Source organism: Urocitellus parryii, chromosome 5 (genome assembly GCF_045843805.1).
Source record: "Urocitellus parryii isolate mUroPar1 chromosome 5, mUroPar1.hap1, whole genome shotgun sequence".
Lineage (NCBI taxonomy): Eukaryota > Metazoa > Chordata > Mammalia > Rodentia > Sciuridae > Urocitellus > Urocitellus parryii.
The window spans coordinates 159,845,754-159,865,666 of record NC_135535.1 but is presented as its reverse complement, the minus strand read 5'-3'; the positions used below and the strand labels follow the sequence as shown (position 1 = coordinate 159,865,666).

The following is a 19,913-nucleotide window of genomic DNA, read 5'->3' as shown; positions in this document are numbered from 1 at the left end:
TAAGAGAATTCAGGTGTAAAAGTTGTTAGCATAGTGCCTGGCACAGAATCTGAAAAGTATAATTCTTAAATTATTTATGTATCTTTAATGGCCAGAGGTATTCAAGGGATACCTATAAATGTTTGATTTCAAAATTAATATAAAAATTTTTGATTGAAGAGTTTCCTGGGAGATGATAGTTGCTAGAACAGTATAAATTAAGTGTGTAAACAGTGATCCTCAGTGAACCTTTTTTATTTTTTTCTTGTAATATTATTTTCCAAATGGAAGAAAGTGAAATTACTATATTGATTTGTTTTCAAAACTTATGCTTGAGATTGTTTTTATATTAAGTGATAGGGAAGCCTTTTATAACCTTGTGACTAAAGGATTATAGATATGTGCTGTTAAGTTCATGAGTGTTCTTTTCAGCACTGATCTATTTGAGTGACTAAAGTTCAGAGTTAATTTCTTAGATTTAGATAGCAAACAATCAAGTGATGAAACATGAATTCTCACACTTAGAGCTGATTTGATGCAGTGCATAGGCATAATATGGTAGAACAAAATAGAGCTGATTTTTCTCCCAGAGTTTTGATAATACCTCATCAGATACTGAACATTAAAATAAATCATTTCAAGCCAGGCACAGTGGCACATGCCTGTAATCCCAGCAACTCAGGAAGCCAAAGCAGGAGGATCGTGAATTCAAAGCCAACCTGAGCAACTTAGTGAGGCCCTACACAACTTAGTGAGACCCTTGCCTTAAAATAAAAAACAATTAAAAGGACTGGGGATGTAGCTCAGTGGTTAAGCACCCCTGGGTTCAATCCCCGGTACCAGAGTAAATAAATAAATAGTAAATAAATCATGTCAATAAAGTTGTGTCATTTCCTCAAGTTAATATCATTACAGTGGGTTTTTTTGAATTTTTATTATTGCTTTAATCAAATCATCTGCCACTGTTTAATTTTTTAAGCATCTTCATTTTTATCATTTTCTCTGAAGCCACCTAGCTAATGAAATAAAACATTTTATCATAGATATTTGGAATTGTTCTCAGAGCTCAGGTGGTTAGAATTGGGACTGAAAAGAGAATTGCTTTCTGGCAGAGTGAAGTTTACACTATCTTAAGCATTCATCTTCCTCAGTTTATTGCATAGTGATTTATGTTTGCCTCAATACAGTATACCTTTGAAAGGCTTAGAAGAAAGTCTTAAGTCAGAAGGGGAAACCACAAATTACTCAGTTAAAAAATCTTAATTTTATTTTTATCTGACATATACCCCAATTCTACCTTCCTACAAGTTCATGTATAGGGTGGGGGAGAAGAAAAACATATTTTAGCTATGCAAAATTTTGTTTGGGAGTAATATGATTGCTTAAGATTGATATCTTACCAAGGCTTTGGCATCTATATTCACAAATAAGATAATGAAGTATGAGCATTAATTGCATGGGGAAAATTGCTGAATTTTCTCTTTTTAACACTCTCCCCCCTTCCTGTGCTAACCCCAGCAATAGGTAGAAATACTACTTTGTAATTTGGAAATGGTATGCCAAAATTGCATTTTCCAGCAGCAGCATATTATCATTGATTTGTTTTAGAAGTACAACCTTAGATATTACTTGAGGGATTTGAAATGTGTTTCAGCAATATAGAGAAATGTTAATATTAAAATAATTATAATAAATGTTAATGTTAAGCTAAACTGAAGATTTCAGCTTCACAAAGGGTGTCATCTTAATCCAAGTAGTAATAAGGCTGTGTTCTTTACCAGATTTTCTATATACCAAAGATAATTTTATTTATTTGGCAAACATAGTCCATTAACTTCTGTTAGATTGAAAAAGTTTATATTACTTGAAAAGTGGGTCTTAACTAGAAGAAATATTATTAAATTTTAGATATAAGTTTTCTCTTTGGCTTCATCCAGTTGAGTTCAAGAAGGCAAAATCATTGTCCCTATTTTGATCAACCCCATAACTAGCTAGATTCATTGTTTGAGCACATGGAATACTTATAAGTTGGAATCTTGTCAAGAAATCCCAGTTTTAACCTCCATTTAGAAGTGTATATGTGATGTTTACCCGTGGAGAAAACTGATCTAAAATTTAGCCCAACAGTAAAGATTTAAGTCAGACATTTTACTGAATTTTCATTTTGCAAAATTGAACAATAATTAAGAAAAACTAACCAAAACTTTCTCTGTACTCGGTTCTTTTAGTCTTGATTTGGCCCCTCATGCCACCTGCAGCTTTAGCCATAGATTTATAAGTTATGTAGTTGATCAGAAATCAACCTGTGGTGCTTCAGCACAGTCATGCAGTAAAGTCAGGTTTTAGACTCACTGAAATGTAGCATTTACATGGACATGGAGGATGGTTTACTATATAGTAAATTGACTCCTAAGTCTGTTTATCTAAAAAGAGATTCAGTATATGTTATGACTGAGTTCAGTGCTAGATGCCTTATGAGGGGTATTTATTTTTTTGCCTTTACTTGAGAATGGTAATTTGAATGTCTGTAGCTATGTTTCAGGTTTTGAAGTGAATAAGACTAGATTGTAAGTGAATGAGAAAATAGTTATGTTTTGTTTATATAAGTCAGATGAACTCATTGTTTTGAAATATTTTGCATAATTTCTTTTCCAGAATAAAATAACATTTGTCACTAAATTGAACAGGAGAGATGTTCTGATAATTGACCTGCATTCTGCTTTCACATCCTTAATTTCAGAAATTCAGGTTATTGGAATAGAATTTCATGTGTAATTTCTATGCTGCATAAAGTAATGTAATGCTTTGTAACTTATCTATACTTAGAATCTCTCTTTAAAATACCCAGTTCTGTTTAAATAATTTTCAGCATATATTTTGAAGTATTACAAGAATCTTTTTAAAATTTTTTACTTGTTCTTTTTAGTTATGCATAACAATAGAATGTATTTTGACATATCATACATCCATGGAGTGTAACTTCCCATTCTTGTGGTTGAACATGATGTGGAGTTACACTGGTTTTGTATTATATATGAACACAGGAAAGTTATGTCCAATTCATTCTACTGTTTTTCTCATTCCCATCTCCCTGCTCTTCCCCCCACCCCCATCCAATCTGGTGAACCTCTACTCCTTCCTCCTGCACCACCTATTATGACTTAGCGTCCACATATCAGAGAGAACATTTGGCCTTTGGTTTTTTGGGATTGGTTTATTTCACTTAGCAAGATAGTCTCCAGTTCCATCCATTTAACTGTAAATGCCATAATTTCATTCTTCTTTATGGCTGAGTAATATTCCATTGTATAAATGTACCACATTTTCTTTTATCCATTCATCTGTTGAAGGGCACCTAGGTTGGCTCAGTAGCTTGGCTCTTGTGGAATTGAACTGCTGTGAACATTGATGTGGCCATGTCACTGTAGTATGCTGATTTTAAATCCTTTGGGTATATGCTGAGGAGTGGGATAACTGGGACAAATGGTGGCTCCATTACCAATCTGCAGTCCCACCAGCAGTGTATGAGTATATTACAAGAATCTTAAATTAGAAACTTACAGATGAAAAAAGTTTCTCATAGGCCCTTGCCAAAAAAAAAAAAAAATGTTTTTAACTGAACTAATACCATAAGATATTACCTAATCTCACATCTTATGTGTTTATAATTTATTTGAAATGTATTCTATTTTTTTGGATCTTTATATACAAAATTATTTTTATTGAAGTGTTTTATTTTGTAGTTGTATTAAATTTATTAATAGTGAATTAAATATAAATCCATAGATTAGGTTGTATTAGTAAAAATTGCATATTAATATAAATGTTTATTGATAACAAAAATATAAATAATTACCAGAGACAGTGAGAGAAAATGAATATTATTAACATTCTGATAAGGAACATTATGCTTTCCTTAGAATATGCCTCCATTTAGTACCTGAAGTATGTAATGTTTGTTTAGGGGGGAAATGGCTTAAAATTTAGCCCAACATTAAACATTTTTCAAAATATTAAGCAAAGGAGCATTGTACTGACATTTTTAATTTGTAAAATTGGGCATTGATAAGACCTTTTAAATAAGAAAAACTAACCAAAACCACTTCGGTACTGTCCTTTCTTCAATCCATTTTTGCCATACTTTGGGGCTTTAAAAAGTCACTCATTTCACTGGAACAAATTATGTTATATGCATTTATGAATATGTCAGAACAAACCCCACAGTTATATATATTACAATGCACTATTTTTTTTTAAGTTTTAGTAGTAGTTGGACACAATACCTTTATTTATGTATTTATTTTTATGTGATGCTGTGGATCGAACCCAGGGCCCCGCACATGCTAGTTGAGCGCTCTCCTGCTGAGCCACAATCTTTTTAAAAAAGAAATGTAGGGCTGGGGTTATGGTTCAGCGGTAGAGCGCTCGCCTCGCACGTGCAAGGCCCTGGGTTCAATCCTCAGCACCACATATAAGTAAATAAAGTTATTGTGTCCAACTACAACTACGAAAAAGAAATACAAAAAAAGAAATATAGGGGCTGGGGATGTGGCTCAAGCGGTAGCGCGCTCGCCTGGCATGCGTGCGACCCAGGTTCGATCCTCAGCACCACATACCAACAAAGATGTTGTGTCCGCCGAGAACTAAATAAATAAATAAATATTTAAAAAGTTTCTCTCTCTCTCTAAAAAAAAAAAAAAGAAATATAAATTAAGGCCTTCCTGAGATATTCTCTCCCCAAGCAGGGAGACATCACACTGTCTGCAAGGCTATTGGTAAGCAGACCTTGTCATACATTGGATGTAAAAATGCAAAACAGTGCAACCCTTAATTAACTGCCACATGTTAAATGTGGTAATATTAAAAGAAGCAAATGAGGACTGTGATTGTGGCTTAGTGGTAAAGTGCTTGCCTAGCATGTGTGAGGCACTGGGTTCGACCCTCAGCATCACATACAAAAATAAAATAAACATATTATGTCCATCTACAACTAAAAATATTTTTAAAAAAGAAGCAGCAACAAATGAAATAAAATGTTTATATTTGGGAATCTGAGTGAAGGACCTAAGGTAACTCTGTACTATTCTTTTAGCTTTTCTGTAAATTAAGATTATATCAAAATACCAAAAAAAATAAAGGAGAAAAAAGTTATTCATTTCAAATTCATATGACCAAATTTTTATAGCTTCCCATTAGTTCCATGGCTAATAGGTTTTAAGATATCACCTATAGTGGATTCAGATCTTCAATGGAAAAAGACCTCTTAAGAAGCAACCATAGACACACATTCTAACCATTAACCTAATAACTCATTTCCTCCCAAATTTTTACGTTTATTTGATGTTCCTTTCACTTTAAATAATTTGAGAGATCAAATGTAAGGGTTTTATGATAATTTTGGTATCTGTGGTTAATACATGTTAAGGAATTTTAGAATCTTCTTTGCAGTTTTGGATACTCCTAAACCCATTTACAAATTCTTAGGACTGATAAATATATAATCTTAAATGTATCTGAACCACTCTTTAACAAGTGGATGCCTGAGAAAATGTACAAATGACATCTCTCCCTCTCTCCTATCCTAGCTCCAGAAATGTAGAAAAAGAATGTAAACCTTTACTAAAGAATTACAAGATTCTAATTCATAGCACCTCACAAAGTATGAGTAATTTTTAAATCTGCATTAAGCATCTTTTTCATTTTTAAGGAGCTGCTACTAAACACACCCATCCACACACATATTCCTTTTCCTTTTCTCTACTTTTTCAGACCATATTTTTTTTCCAGATATTTTCTTTGACTTTTTTTTATAGAGCAGTTTAACCTTCTTTTTGTCATTCTTTCTCCCTGTCACTCTATTCATTATAGTAGAGGTCTCACACAAAGCCACACAAACAAAAATCTTCCCTCCTCTAGGGAACAGAAGGTGTTAAGCATGGCATGTTCTATTTAATGAAGGAATGGCAAGGATGCCTTCCTGTAGAAAGCACGTGTAAACAATTAGCACTCTAAGGTGTTATAAACCTATGGAGAAATGTTCTGATAGTAATTCATTACTCACAGTCAATGTACTATTCAAGGTCTGTTTAGTGAATTTTTATTATCTTGGTAGACTTTAAAATTATTCTCTTGGTGACATGAATAAGCCTAAACCATGATGTTGAGTCTCTCAGGTTGCTTTTTTTAGCCATTTAAATGATTCCATGTTTATTTTTTCTTTGGAAGGTATATACTCTGCTAGGAATCTGAGGACCTTCAAAAGGAAAATAAGCTACTAACAGCAGAAAATTACATAAAAGAGTAATCTAGACTTATACAATCAATTTTTTAAAAAGAAATATTTATTTTTTATAGGTGGACACAATACCTTTATTTTTTTATTTTTATGTGGTGTTGAGAATCGAATCCAGTGCCTCATGCATGCTAAGTGAGCATTCTACCCGAGTCACAAACCCAGCTCAGAGGTAAAGCCAGGTCATTGTTAAAAATCAACTCATTTTTAACAAAGGTGCCCAAATAATTCACTGGGAAAGGATTCTCAAGAAGTGGTTGAGAAACAACTGTATATCCATTTTTTTAAAAAATGACCCTTACCTCTCCCTTATCTCCTCATATTCAGAATACACTTAAAATTAATCATAAACCTAAATTGCATCTGTGTGCACAACCATATGATTTCTAAAAGAAAATATTGGCAAAAATTGTTTTAGTATGCAGAAAACAATCAAAAATTTTTTATAAATTTAGATTTCATAAAAATTAAAAGCTTCTGATTATCAAAATACAAATGGCAAGCCATAGACTGACAGATAATATTTTTAATATCTATACTTGTCTTTGTTTTCTGATGTTGAGTAACAATGAATAAATCCATAGCTAAATGTCTTTAAATTATAATAGTCATTTCTTATTTTTCATGCTTCTTGTGAATCAGAAAGTAGGGAGTAATTTGGCTGGATAGTTCTGGTTCAGGCTGTTTCATGAGTTAGATATTGACTGGGGCATTAGTAACCTACCTTGACTGAGAATGAGGATTTATTTCCAAGGTGGCTCACTCTAATGTCTAGTAAGATAATACTGACTGTTGATGAACGGCCTCATGTCCTCTCCGTGTAGTCCTTTCCACAGGCCTGTTTGAAGGTAGTGTTCAGGTGGAAAGCTGGCTTCCATCAAACAAAGCAAAGTGCCTTTTATACCATCATGACCAAGCCTCAGAAGTCACATATCATACAGACCAACCCAGATTCAGTGTAGGAGGATGGGATGTAGATACCAGGAGACAGGATTCATTGGAGTCGTATTGGAATCTGGTTGCCATACTGACAGAGGTCTCATATTTGGAATATATGATGACCTACTGCATGTTAGTAATAAAATGACAAACAGCCCAATTTAAAAAAGGATAAAACGTCATTGGAGAAAAGACAGCCTTTTAAACAAATGGTGCAAAGTAAACTGATTATTCATATGTTGAAGGATGAGACTAGATCCTTATTCTGAGCAACAGTCAAAATGGATCAAAGACCTAGGAATTAGATCAGAACTATGCAGCTCCTAAAAGAAACATAAGATCAACACTCTGGGTGTAGGCAATGACTTTCTCAGTAGGACTCCTGAGTTTTAAGGAAATAGTGCCAAAAATTAACAAATGGATGGCATAAAATTAAAAAGCTTATGCACAGCAAAGGAAACGAGAATGTGAAGAGAGAATCTACAGAATGGGAGAAGATCTTTGCTAGTCTCTCTTTTGACAGAGAATTAATATCCAGAACACATAAAGAACTAAAACAAAACAATAAATGAGCACTTTTCAAAAGAAGAAATACAAATGCCCCCCAAAAATACGAAAAAAATGTTAAAAACATTTTTATTAACATTTATGAAAATGTAAAAAAATATACTGAGATTTCATCTCACTATAGTTAGAATGGCAGCCATCAAGAATACGAAGAAAAATAAATACTGGAGAGGATGTGGAGAAAAATAAACTCTTTTACCTTTGGTGGGATAGTAAACTAGTACAATCACTATGGAAATCAGTATGGAAGTTTCTCTTCTGTAAAAAACACTAGGAGTGAACCACCTCTATGATACCACTCCACAGTATTTATCCTAAAGAACTGAAGTTAGCATACTCCAGTGATACATGCATGCCCATGTTTATAACAGCACAATTCACAACAGGCAAACTATGGAACTGGCCTAAGTGTCTATCAATGGATGAATGGATAAACAAAATGTGAGATACCCACACAAAATGGAGTTTTATTCAGCCATAAAGAAGAATGAAGTTATGTCATTCTGTGTGGATAGAACTTGCGAATATTATGTTAAGTGAAATAAGCCAAACTCAGAAAGTTACGGGTCATATGTTTCCTCTCAGGGAAGTTAGAGAGGAAAAAAGAAAAAAAGGGGTTTGCAGATCTCATGAAAATCAAAGGGTGATCAGAGTAGAAGAAGGGAACTAGTGGGGGAAATAATGGTGAATTATATTGGACAAATATGTATCACATATATGCGCAAAAGTGTAACAGTGAATACCATCATTATGTGTAAAATAATGCACCAATTAAAAATGGGTGAATACAGTCACCAATAAACAAAATTAAAAGTATTCAACAACATTGGTCACTGGGAAAAAATGCAATAAATTATAATGAAATACCACTATGTATCAGTTTAAATTGCTACTAAAGAGATTGGCATCGAAAATGGTAGCAATGATATGGAGCACCTGGGACTCTCCTCCATTGGTGGTGCAGATGAAAAAAGTACAACATCTTGAGGAAATTCATAATATTTGAAAATTGTAAAAAGCCCAAAAGTTTGTTAGTAAGGTATAAATAACTTATATTTATGTATATTTGCATTTTACATTGTGTTGTACAACACAGTTACTTATTGCAATACCTAATATATTTATTTTTACTTTATTATGTTACTGAGCAATGTAAAATACTACTTAGCAATAAAGTTGAAGTACTGATTATGGATGAATCTCCTAAACACTATGATGAGCCAAAGAAGCTGGACACCAAGGTATATACTGGTAATTCCATTTATATGAAGCTCTGAAATAATCCCTGGCTTTAAAAAATATATATATATATATATATAGATAGATAGATAGATATTCTATATATAGATATATTTCATAATTTATGTACATTAACTTGTACAAGAATTAACTTGTATTATGCTACATATAAATTTTATTTACAATGGTAACATCCTGAACTATAGATGAAATGTTTGTTTTCTATGGAAATATTATAGCGAAGCTATTTTTTGTGTATTCTGAACTTGAGCAAATAAGTAAATATATTGAAGACAATAGGAACTAACATTCTCAATTTTGGAGAGAAGTGTAACAAGTGTTACGATTAAATAGTACCCTAGAGTGGAACTAAGCAATATGAATTCATGCATGATTCATGATAACTAGATATGAATCCAATCATGAGGAGACAGCAGCCTATTTCAAAATGAGGGATATTCTGCAGTGTAACACACCAGAACTTTTTATATTGTCAAGATCAAGAAATACAAAGTGATAAAAAATGGCAGAGTAGGGAACTCCAAAACTATCTCTCAATAGCCAGTGATTAAAGTGATTTTTAAAAAAAAAGTCAGCTGCTTCAGATCTCTAGAATCTAATCAAAGGCTTAAAACAACCAGGGGGATGTCTAAAGAATAAGCTTCTTCAGCCTGATGGCAGCCATATAGATAGTGACCCATATTTCTGGTATAGCTTGTTCGTGCCAGAAGGAGCAGTACAGACCTTTTTCCTGGAATGCTGTGGATGTGGGCTTTGACCTGTCCGATGGCTCCCTAAGAAATTACCCAGGGTGCTTGCCTTTGTTTTGCCTGCCTCAGAACTTTTTTGGAGCTGAGGTACATTTGTCAGAATCATTTAAAGGTAAATATACTAGCTGTGTGGCAGCCTGTTACAAGCAATACATGAACTAAAAGCCTTGGGAGGAACAGACTGTGTAAAGGAGAGAACAAGAGCTTTGAAAGGTTATGCCGTATACTGCGGAAACAGGAATGCCCAGTGAGCTGAAACTGGAACTCGGTGGTGGAGTACTTGCCTAACATATACCTTGGGTTCAAACTCACAACTAGGGGTGGGGGAAAAAACGGCCCAGATCTGAATGTTCAGAAGAAACCTTAGTAGACCCTGTGCTGTCATGTTTGGCTGTCTTTTTGGCCCCATGCAAGCAGGAATCTAAGGCTAAGGGAAAATTGTAAACATTCTGGTCAAGCATTGAAGAAATTCCCAATAACCAAACTGCAAAGACCTGGAGAGTAAGTATATTTCCCCATTTAACTTCAGGCATTTAAGGAAACAACTAGCTGATCAGTAAAGTTAAGAGAGTTTAGAAAAGTCACTAAAACAACTTCAACAATAAGAAGACTTACCACATGATAATACAATAAATGTCCAGTATCCAATAGGAAGTCATGCTTGCATGGAAACAATAAGGTATGGCACAGTTGAGAAAATTTTTTTAAAAGAAGTATCCTTGAAGCACAGGTATACTATTCAGGGACTTTAAATCAACCATCCTTAGTATAGTCAAATAGCCAGAAGAAACATGGAGAATTATGTATGAAGTAAAAGGATATTAGTAAAGGTGTAGAAATTATTATTTTTTTTAAAGTACCAAATAAAAACTCTGGACCTTTGAAGTATAATGACTGAGGTGAAAAAAATCACTGGAGATGTAAAACCAGCGTATTTGAGTAAGAAGTGAGAAGTATCAGTGACTTGAAAATTCATCAATTGGGCTGGGACTGTAGCTCAGTGGTAGAGCACTTGCCTTGCATGTGTGAGGTACTGGGTTCGATCCTCAGCACCACATAAAAATAAATAAATAAAGATATTTTTTAAAAAAAGAAAATTCATCAATTGATATTATCCAACCTGAAGTAGGGAGAATGAAGAACAGAGCTTAAGACACACTTTAAAATGGGTTACAGTGGTAAATCTTAAGTTACCTGCATTTTATCCCAATTTTTAAAACAATTATAAAAAACTGTAGTACTGGGGCTGGGGTTGTGGCTCAGTGGTTGAGCACTTGCCTAGCATGTGCAAGGCCCTGGGTTCAATCCTCAGCACCACATAAAAATAATAAAATACTGGCTGGGGTTATGGCTCAGTAATAGAGTGCTCGCCTAGCATGCATGAGATGCTGGGTTCAATCCTCAGCACTACATTAAAAAAAATTAAATATATTATGTCCACCTAAAACTAAAAAATATTTTTAAAAGAATGTGATACTTTTAAAAAATAATAAAATAAAGGTATTGCATCCAACAACTAAAAAAACCCAAAAAACAGTAGTATTGGCATAAAGATAGCCATAAACTATGGTATGAAAGTGAGAATCCAGAAATAAACCCATGTAATGGGTGGATTTCTTCTTTTTTCTTCCATTTTTTCACATATTTTATTGGTGCATTATAATTGTATGTAATGGTGTGGTTCATTGTTAATATATTTGTTCATGCACACGGCATAACAAATCATTCCTCAGTGTTTCAACTTTTCCTCACCTCCATCCTGTCAACTTCACTTTCCTGGTCTTCTTTTAATTATTGTAAGGTCTTCCCCCACCCGTTCTTTTCCTTTTTCTCTCTAATTTCAAGCATACGAACCTTGACTTTCTGATTTTAGCTTATTTCACTTAACATAATGTTCTCAAGTTCCTGATGGATTGACTTTCAGTGAGTTTGCCAAGACCATCCAGTAGTAAAAACATAGTCATCTTCGGTGCATCCATTGGATATCCATGTAAAAAGAATGAAGTTGAATCCTAACCTCACCTAATATATTAAAAAAAAAAGGATCAACAACTTAAAAAGATAAAATAAAAGAGTTAAAACTATAAAACTCTTAGAAAATAAGAGTAAAGGTTCATGATGGAGCATTAGATAAAACTTGAAAAACATAGCAAATAAAAAATAGTTAAATTAGACTTCACCAATATTAAAAACTTTCAATCATAAGACAAAATGACAACCAATTCAAAAATGGGTGAAGGACTTGAATAGACATTTCACATGGACAACAAGCACATGAAAAGATCCTCAACCTCATTAGGTACAAGGGGAATGCAGGTCAAAACCTCTATGAGAGATCATTTCACACCCATGAACATGGCTATAATTTTTAAAAGAAAAAAAGCCAGGTGTTGGTAAGGATGTAGAGAAACTGAAACCCTCTTACACTACTCAAGGGAATGTAAATGATGTAACCTCTGGATAATCCTAAAAAATTTTAAGTATAGAGCTGTCATATGATGGAGCAATTCCACTCCTAGGTGTATATTGAAAAGAAATGACAACAGATAATCAAACAGTTATTTTTACAAATAGCCAAAAGGTGAAAATAACCTAAATGTGCTCCAACATTTCAGTGGTTAAACAAAATGTGGTATGTGCATACAATCAAATATTATTTGACAATAAAAAGGAATTAGTACTGATTGATGCTAAAACATGGGTGAACTTAGCCCTAAGTGTTAGAAGCCAAACACACATTGTATGTTTGAATAGTTAAAATGGTAACTTCTATGTGAATTTTACCACAATTATACATAATAAACCTCAAAAGAAAAAATAATTATAAGGAAATGCTGTTTCAGATTAATAGTTACTAAACAGACATAACAACTAAATGTTGTTTGCTTAATACATCTTGAACTGGGGTAAAATAGCTATAAAGGCAATAATTGGGATAGTTTACTAAATGTGAAAATGGACTGTATTAGATAATATGTGTATCAATATTTAATTTCCTGGTTTTATTGAATTTATGCTGTGGTGAGAATATCTTAACAGGAAATATATACTGAAGTATTTAATTGTAAAAGACGACACTATCTCCAATTTATCTTCAAAGTGGTACAAAAAAAGTATATCTCTACATTATGATAAAGTGAGTGGGGTAAGATGTTGGTGAATCTGGTTAAAGAGTATATTCTAGTTCCTTATACTAGTCTTTCAACTTTTTTGTGAGTTTAAAATAATGTGAAAATTTATAATTACCAACAAGATTAGATTTTTCTTTTGTATTTAGAGCAGCCCCGTGGTCCAGGTATTATTAGAAAAATAATGTTAGGTATGGTTATTTGGCTTTTTTTCATTTTCTCAACTTTAGCTCTGATGTATTATTTATTTTAATTGATTACAGTAATCTCTCCATGAGATTATTACATTATTAATTACTTAGCTTCTGTATGTATTTTGGCTAGTAATGGCTTAGTTTGGGGGGTCTGTTCTCATTTTGTGTATTTTTTCCTATTCACATACTTTATTTTGTAGCATCTTGGGAAATAAAAAATATAACTGTTTCTTTTATTTTGAGAAATTTAAATATTAACCCGTGAATGACTTTGCTGCCCTCATTTTCCTCCAGCAGCTTTTTTGGTTTGTTATTTATGTTTAATCTCTTGGCAGAAAATCAAGTGTGGTATAAGATCTCACCTTAATTAGAATATATTGGATTATATGCTCATTTTTTTTAGAGAGAATTTTTTAATATTTATTTTTCAGTTTTCGGTGGACACAACATCTTTATTTTATTTTTATATGGTGCTGAGGATCGAACCCAGTGCCCCACACATGCCAGGCGAGCACGTTACCCCTTGAGCCACATCACCAGCCCTATATGCTCATTTTTGTTGTCAGGTCAAAGAAGTAATCTGTAAATGCTGTCATGCAGGATCATGTCTTGTGTCAGCCACTAATGAAGTCAGAGAACCCTTTCATTAAATAGCATCTGTCATGAAAACCTTGTACTGTTTTATTGGTATTTACCTGTGGATTTTTACCTGGCATAGTGACTATTTCTTATGAACAAGCATATACCCAATGGAGGTTATTTTGAATGAGTTTATTAAGAAGATCTTGCAAACTGACTTCATGATAATTCATGTGGTACTTGTGTTTTTCCAATTAGTTAACCAGTTTTCTTTCTTTTGTGATGTATGATGGGATCTTCACTAGACAGAGGTAACCCATTGGATAGTTGTGTTCCTGGATGCTGGTGTGGTGGTGCTTGTTGGTTTAGTTTTCATGGAACTCCTGAAGTTATGCCTGCAATGCTGCCTCCTCTTTTGTGCTTGCATGAGATTATTACTTTGATTGCGCTTTGTTGGTTTGAGTTCCTAAAATCTATTTCTTTCTTTTTTTTTTTTGATACTCTGAATAATTTATAAAATATTGGTTGGTCCAGAACCTTTGGAAATTTGTTCCAAGTGTTGTTCTTTGGTGGATCCTTTTCAGTTTTTGAAAATATCTTCAGTGTCACCACTGAGTTTATGCTTTGATTAAGAATTTAGAAAACATGACAGCATTGGTTAAACACTCAGGAAGAGACTATTTGCCAGATAGGCCATTACTACAGCTAAGAATTCACTTTCTCTGTGATTTATAGATTAAAGAAAAGGAATATATATGTAGAGTGAAGGTTAAGCTTTAGGAGACAGTTTTATTAAGTAGCTGAAATTTAGAAGCCTCTTCTAAGGTATAATAGTAAATATAATTAAATTTGTTCTAAGCCTTGGTTATCATGTCTAATTTGGCATAATATTTCAGATGTCACTTGCTCAGTATTCTGCTCTGTGTTCCAAAACTAAGATTCTTGCAGTGATAAAGTAAAAATTAAAATTAATATTTCAGAAATGTTTCTGAGCATTTGTATGGGCTTTGAGAATAGTCATATACCTCTTCATTGCTGACCACTAGCAGTTTAGTTTTTCTTAGGCAATTAGAACTAATTTCCTTTTAGTTTTTATTTTTTCATGTTTTTGTTTTGATTTTTTTGTATTACCTTATATACTTCAATAGAAGAAGGTGGATTATTATTTTTTTGAAGGTGGATTATTTTTAAAAGAAGCAAAACTAATTTTGAAGTGGGTCTGCTTGTTCAATGGCAGAGGTTTATAAAACTGAAATTATTTTCTAATATTCATATTAGCCCAGTCTTTAAATGATAAAATCATCTTTTGTCTTGGAATTTTTATCATCTCAAAAACTGTAAAGGATCCCCTCATTTGAGTGACCATCAGAGAAATGCTTAGGATAAATAGTATAAAACTGTGAGTTAAATGGTGTTTCATTTTTCACTATTTATGTTCTAATTCAGCTATGTCTTCTTTTTATCTTTTGGTGATCCATATATTTAATAGAAAATTTCCCAGGAACGAGAAAAATTTGCTGATGAAGGCAGTATATTTTACACCCTTGGAGAATGTGGGCTCATATCCTTTTCAGATTACATTTTCCTTACAACTGTTCTTTCCAGTAAGTAAAACCTTTTTCCTTTTATTTATTCATAGAGAACAAAAAGGTCTATAAAATGAGTTAAGTTGAATTATAAATTACATAAAATTTGTTTTGAGTTGTCTGTAGTTTGTGTATAGAATCACCTGAAAGAAAAACTGAAATATCCATGTGAAAGTTTTTTTAAAAAAGACTTTAAAGTTATATCTACTTTTAACTGTTTATATTATACATTAATGCAGTTCCCCAAGTTCTCCAGCTAGAACAATGCAAAGGCATCACCCAGATGATGTAGGATTGTCATATTTCTCATTAGCTGTCTTCATTAAAAGTTAATGGACTCAATGGTGTTTAAGAAGTTACCATTATTTTGAGTAATATGAATACTCTGCCCTAATGGATTGAAATTTGGAACCTAAATACTTTAGAAACTTTACTGTGTTGTATAGAATAAAATTAAAACTACGTATAGGAAATATTTGCTTTCTTTCCAAATTAAATTTAGAAAGCTGCTTTTCTAAAGAAGTCATATTATGCTGTATAATTTTCTCCAATTAAATCAAGTTAATTCTCATTGAAACTTTTGGAAGTTTCACTTTTTTATATATATATTTTTTAGTTGTAGTTGGACACAGTACCTTTATTTTATCTTATTTATGTCTATGTGGTTCTGAGAATCGAACCCAACGCCTCGCATTTGCTAGGCGAGTGCTGTACTTCTGAGCCGCAACCCTAGCCCTGGAAGTTTGACTTTTCAAAGTAATACTTTCTTAAATACACATCCAGAATAACAATCAATTTGGTAGAAATATCTTGGGTTTATAATAAATGGTAGGAATTTCTTTTCTTATCCATACATTATTTGGATAATGAGGCTTCTTGGGACAATATAAACATTTATTATCCGTTTTCCAACCTAGAATGTAAATTGCATATCAGTGTTCACAGGTTTAAACAAATATTTACTATATGAAAGGTACTGTGGCAAGGGAACAGAATAAAAACATAACACACACACACACACACACACACGTGTGTGTGTGTGTGTTTCATCTCATCCTCTAAAAAAGAAAAAAGTTTTGTAAACTAAGAGTCAAATTTGTGGCTGGGGACATAGCTCAGTGATATATCCCTTACCTAGCATGCTCGAGGCCCTGGGTTCAATCCCCAATACCACCAAAAAAAAAGAGAGAGACTTGATTTTGCTGTTGATATCCTAAATTGAGAATAGTCCTTTAATCTGCAGTTGGTACCGGTGGAATGAGGGAAATGTGTTTTTTAATTAATGTATTTTAAAACAAGCTTGGTTTCTTATGATAATTCAGAATTCAAATATTTATATTCCCCAAGTTCTTATTCACAAATTCTATTGTTTACACTTAATTTCTCTGATCAGCCTTAATAGATTAACTTGAATAATTTTTAGCATGAGTATCTGTATTAAATAAAATATTAAGTATTTACTAGATAACTACTTGTTAACAAAATAAGTTTAGGTTTATTTAAAGATGTGGTTAATAATTATTATTAAATAATTTCCAAAGAGCCTCTGTTCCTTAAAGTAGGTTAATAAGAATTGAGTGAGAATACACAAGCATGATTATTAATGGCTTCATTCTCTGTACTAACCAATCATAAGAATAACTGATGATATTAAATCTTATAATAGAAATCAGAGATTTTCCCTCATAACTAGGTATAGAAAAATGCCATCAGGGGCTGGCGATGTGGCTCAGTGGATAAAGCACTCACCTGACATGCATGAGGCACTGGGTTCGATCCTCAGCACCACATACCAACAAAGATGTTGTGTCCGCCGAGAACTAAAAAATAAATATTAAAAATTAAAAGAAAAAAGATATTGTGTCCACCTAAAACTAAAAAATAAATATTTTAAAAAAAGAAAAAGGCCATCAGGATTTTGATAAATATTGATTTGGATCATTTTTATTAATGCTAAGATTCACTAGATCATGACAATTTAATTATCTAGATCTTCTCTATTGATAGTTATGAAATATTTATTTTGTGTTCTTCTATGTTCTAATTAAAATTAACCTGTAAGCCAAAAATATGAAAACAATTTTAGATGGGGAAATAAGAGGGTAACAATAAAACATTTGTAAAAATTAATTGTTAAGCACTTTTTTTACTGTTTCCTGTTAATCTTTGAAAAGCAACTAGAAAAATCAACAGTAAAAAAATGTTATGGCACATCAATACCAAGAATTTTAAAATTTGGGGGTAGAGTTAATGAAGACGAGGCATAATTCAGAAGATTATGACTTTTACTCCTTTAAATTTAGAGAATCAGTGGAGAAATTGATTAGGTGTTATTTTGACTATAGATAGGTTTGGTTTAAAAATTAAACCATGTCCTCTATGTGCTGCATTTTTCTCACAAATATGCAAAGTTCTTGATAAATTATAAGGATATTCAAATGAAATTACATTTTATTTTTCTTGACATACTAAAGTCAAGAGCAGATCACAAAGTGTATGTGGCTTGGAAAGAATGGTGCTGATCAGTGTCATTCCATCTAATGAAAATGAAGGTGACAGATGAAAATGAAGTTTTCAATTTGAGTGACCTGTTGAAAATATGGGCAAGCTCTAATAGATATAAGTCAGTTTCAAATTGTTTTTACATCAGAGTTGGAGAAGTTACAGAGAATTTTTTGTTAAGCTATGATCTTTTTTTTTTTTGTATGAGAATTATCTGCCATTGCTACATTGAAATTATGAAAAGTAAGACAAAATGAAAGGCCAGTCTTTTCTTCAATGTTAGTCTGGCCTACAGTGGATGCTTAGAATTTCAGAAACACCTATTCGCATGCTGTAATGCCAAAAGTATCAGTGTATTGTTTACAAGTAACTTCCTTCTCTAGCATAAGCTGTTATTATGATGCAATCTTTGTCACAACAGTAAAATAACACCCTTAAAAATATCAAGTATTTATAGATTATATTATATTCATTTTGAACCAGGTATATTTGAGAACAGTGTGCCATTTCAGTAGCCCTAGCTGATACAGAAAACTAAAGTATTTACGCCTTTCCTTAATAACCAAAGATGAATTTAGTTCATATGAACAAAAAATTATAATTCTTCTGGATAGAAGAGAGACCTAGCCATCTAACTTGATCATAATGTCAAATGGACCTCAGTGTACCTTTTTGCCATATGTAATCGCCCCTTCATTACCTTAAAGCAGATTAAAGGATCTTGCCCTGATCCCAATCACTTACAGCGCTTATAATTTCTATCCCATCCTCCTCAGGCCCTATCCTGTCCTGATTTTGTTCTGTTGCTGATTGGGATAACTTTGTAGGAATTTGGCTCTCAATGACTGATAATGCTTAAAGACCTTTGCCTATAGTCTGAGCCCCTTTTTTTTTTTTCAAATTGTTTACCTCTTTGAAGCTGGATTGTAATCAAATATATTGGTCCATCTATATAGCTGGATGTTTCTCTAAATCCCACAACTTAATAGTATTTGGTTATACTTAAGAGTTTATCATGTGTTGCTTACTTGCTCTTGGAACACATTTTTAAAATGCTTATTCATTGTGTAATTTCAGAGAAGAATCAAGGCAAGATATAGTGGTTGTCATTGAAGATTTGCCTAATTACTGCCTGCTCTGGGAAGGACATCTAGCACAATATATAATACATAGAAATACTCCATATATATTTATTGGCTAATAAAATATCTAATAATTTTTCTGAACAGTTATGTAGTATACATATTAAAAATTTTATATCCTTTCAAGTAATAGTTACTCTCTATATACACATGATGAATACTAGAAGTCTAGAATAGCTGAATTTTTCTATCTGGACACCAAATTCAAAGACAGTTTTGGGTGAATCCCAAAGCTAGTCACACATAAAGAGGGTCCTACAATTTAGCATAAGTTAACTTACAGAAATCCAATTTCTTTACATCTACATCTAAGCATCTATGTGATAAATTGTGGCTTAGCATAAGCTGTTGCTTGACTCTTATTGATCACATGGGCTGGAATGCAACCACATAAAATGAAAAGAAAGTCAAGCAGATAGTAATTTTTTAGATCTCTGAAGATAGGGGTGGGGTTCTGTCATATAGGCATATGTACTTTGGGCATAAAGTAGTAATAAATTTGAAGAAATTGTATTGTGAATTATAAAGTAGAACATGACCTTAATGCAAGGGTACATCCTTGGCTTGCCTTTTAGAATCTCTCTCCCAGGAACTCTTGAGAAATCCAAGCTTTTTGACATCTTTGGCATTGAATACTCTTCCTGTAGCACAACAGTCAAGTTACAGGAAGACCAGTTTAAATGAAAGGCTATTTTCTGACAGCTCTCTGAAAGTAACTGAGACTAAGATAAAGTTCAGAAAGGCTGTGTACTATGAACTATAAACATCAGCTGTTTCTCTTTCTCAGGTTTAAAATTATAAGTCTGTTTTTTTTTTTTTTTTAATTTAAATAAGAATCAAGGCTGAAGCCAGGTGGGTGGCACATGTGTATAATCCCAGCTACTCCGGAAGCTAAAGCAGAAGAATTGCAAGTTCAAGGCCATCCTGAACAACTTGGCAAGTCCCAATCAGGACTGAAATATATTTTCTATAAAAAATGTAAATGGAAGAATTGCT

At 32.8% G+C, this 19,913-nt stretch overlaps 1 protein-coding gene across 3 annotated transcripts in view; it reads left to right on the top strand.

Annotated features, from left to right (window-relative positions):
• Positions 1 to 19,913, top strand: part of Micu1 (mitochondrial calcium uptake 1) — a 178,748-nt gene that overhangs the window by 72,274 nt on the left and 86,561 nt on the right. For all 3 annotated transcript variants that reach the window (XM_026405812.2, XM_026405809.2, XM_026405811.2), the window contains one exon: positions 15,177 to 15,291. In XM_026405812.2, the coding sequence (XP_026261597.1) occupies positions 15,177 to 15,291 (115 nt within the window). The remainder of the gene's footprint in view (positions 1 to 15,176; positions 15,292 to 19,913) is intronic.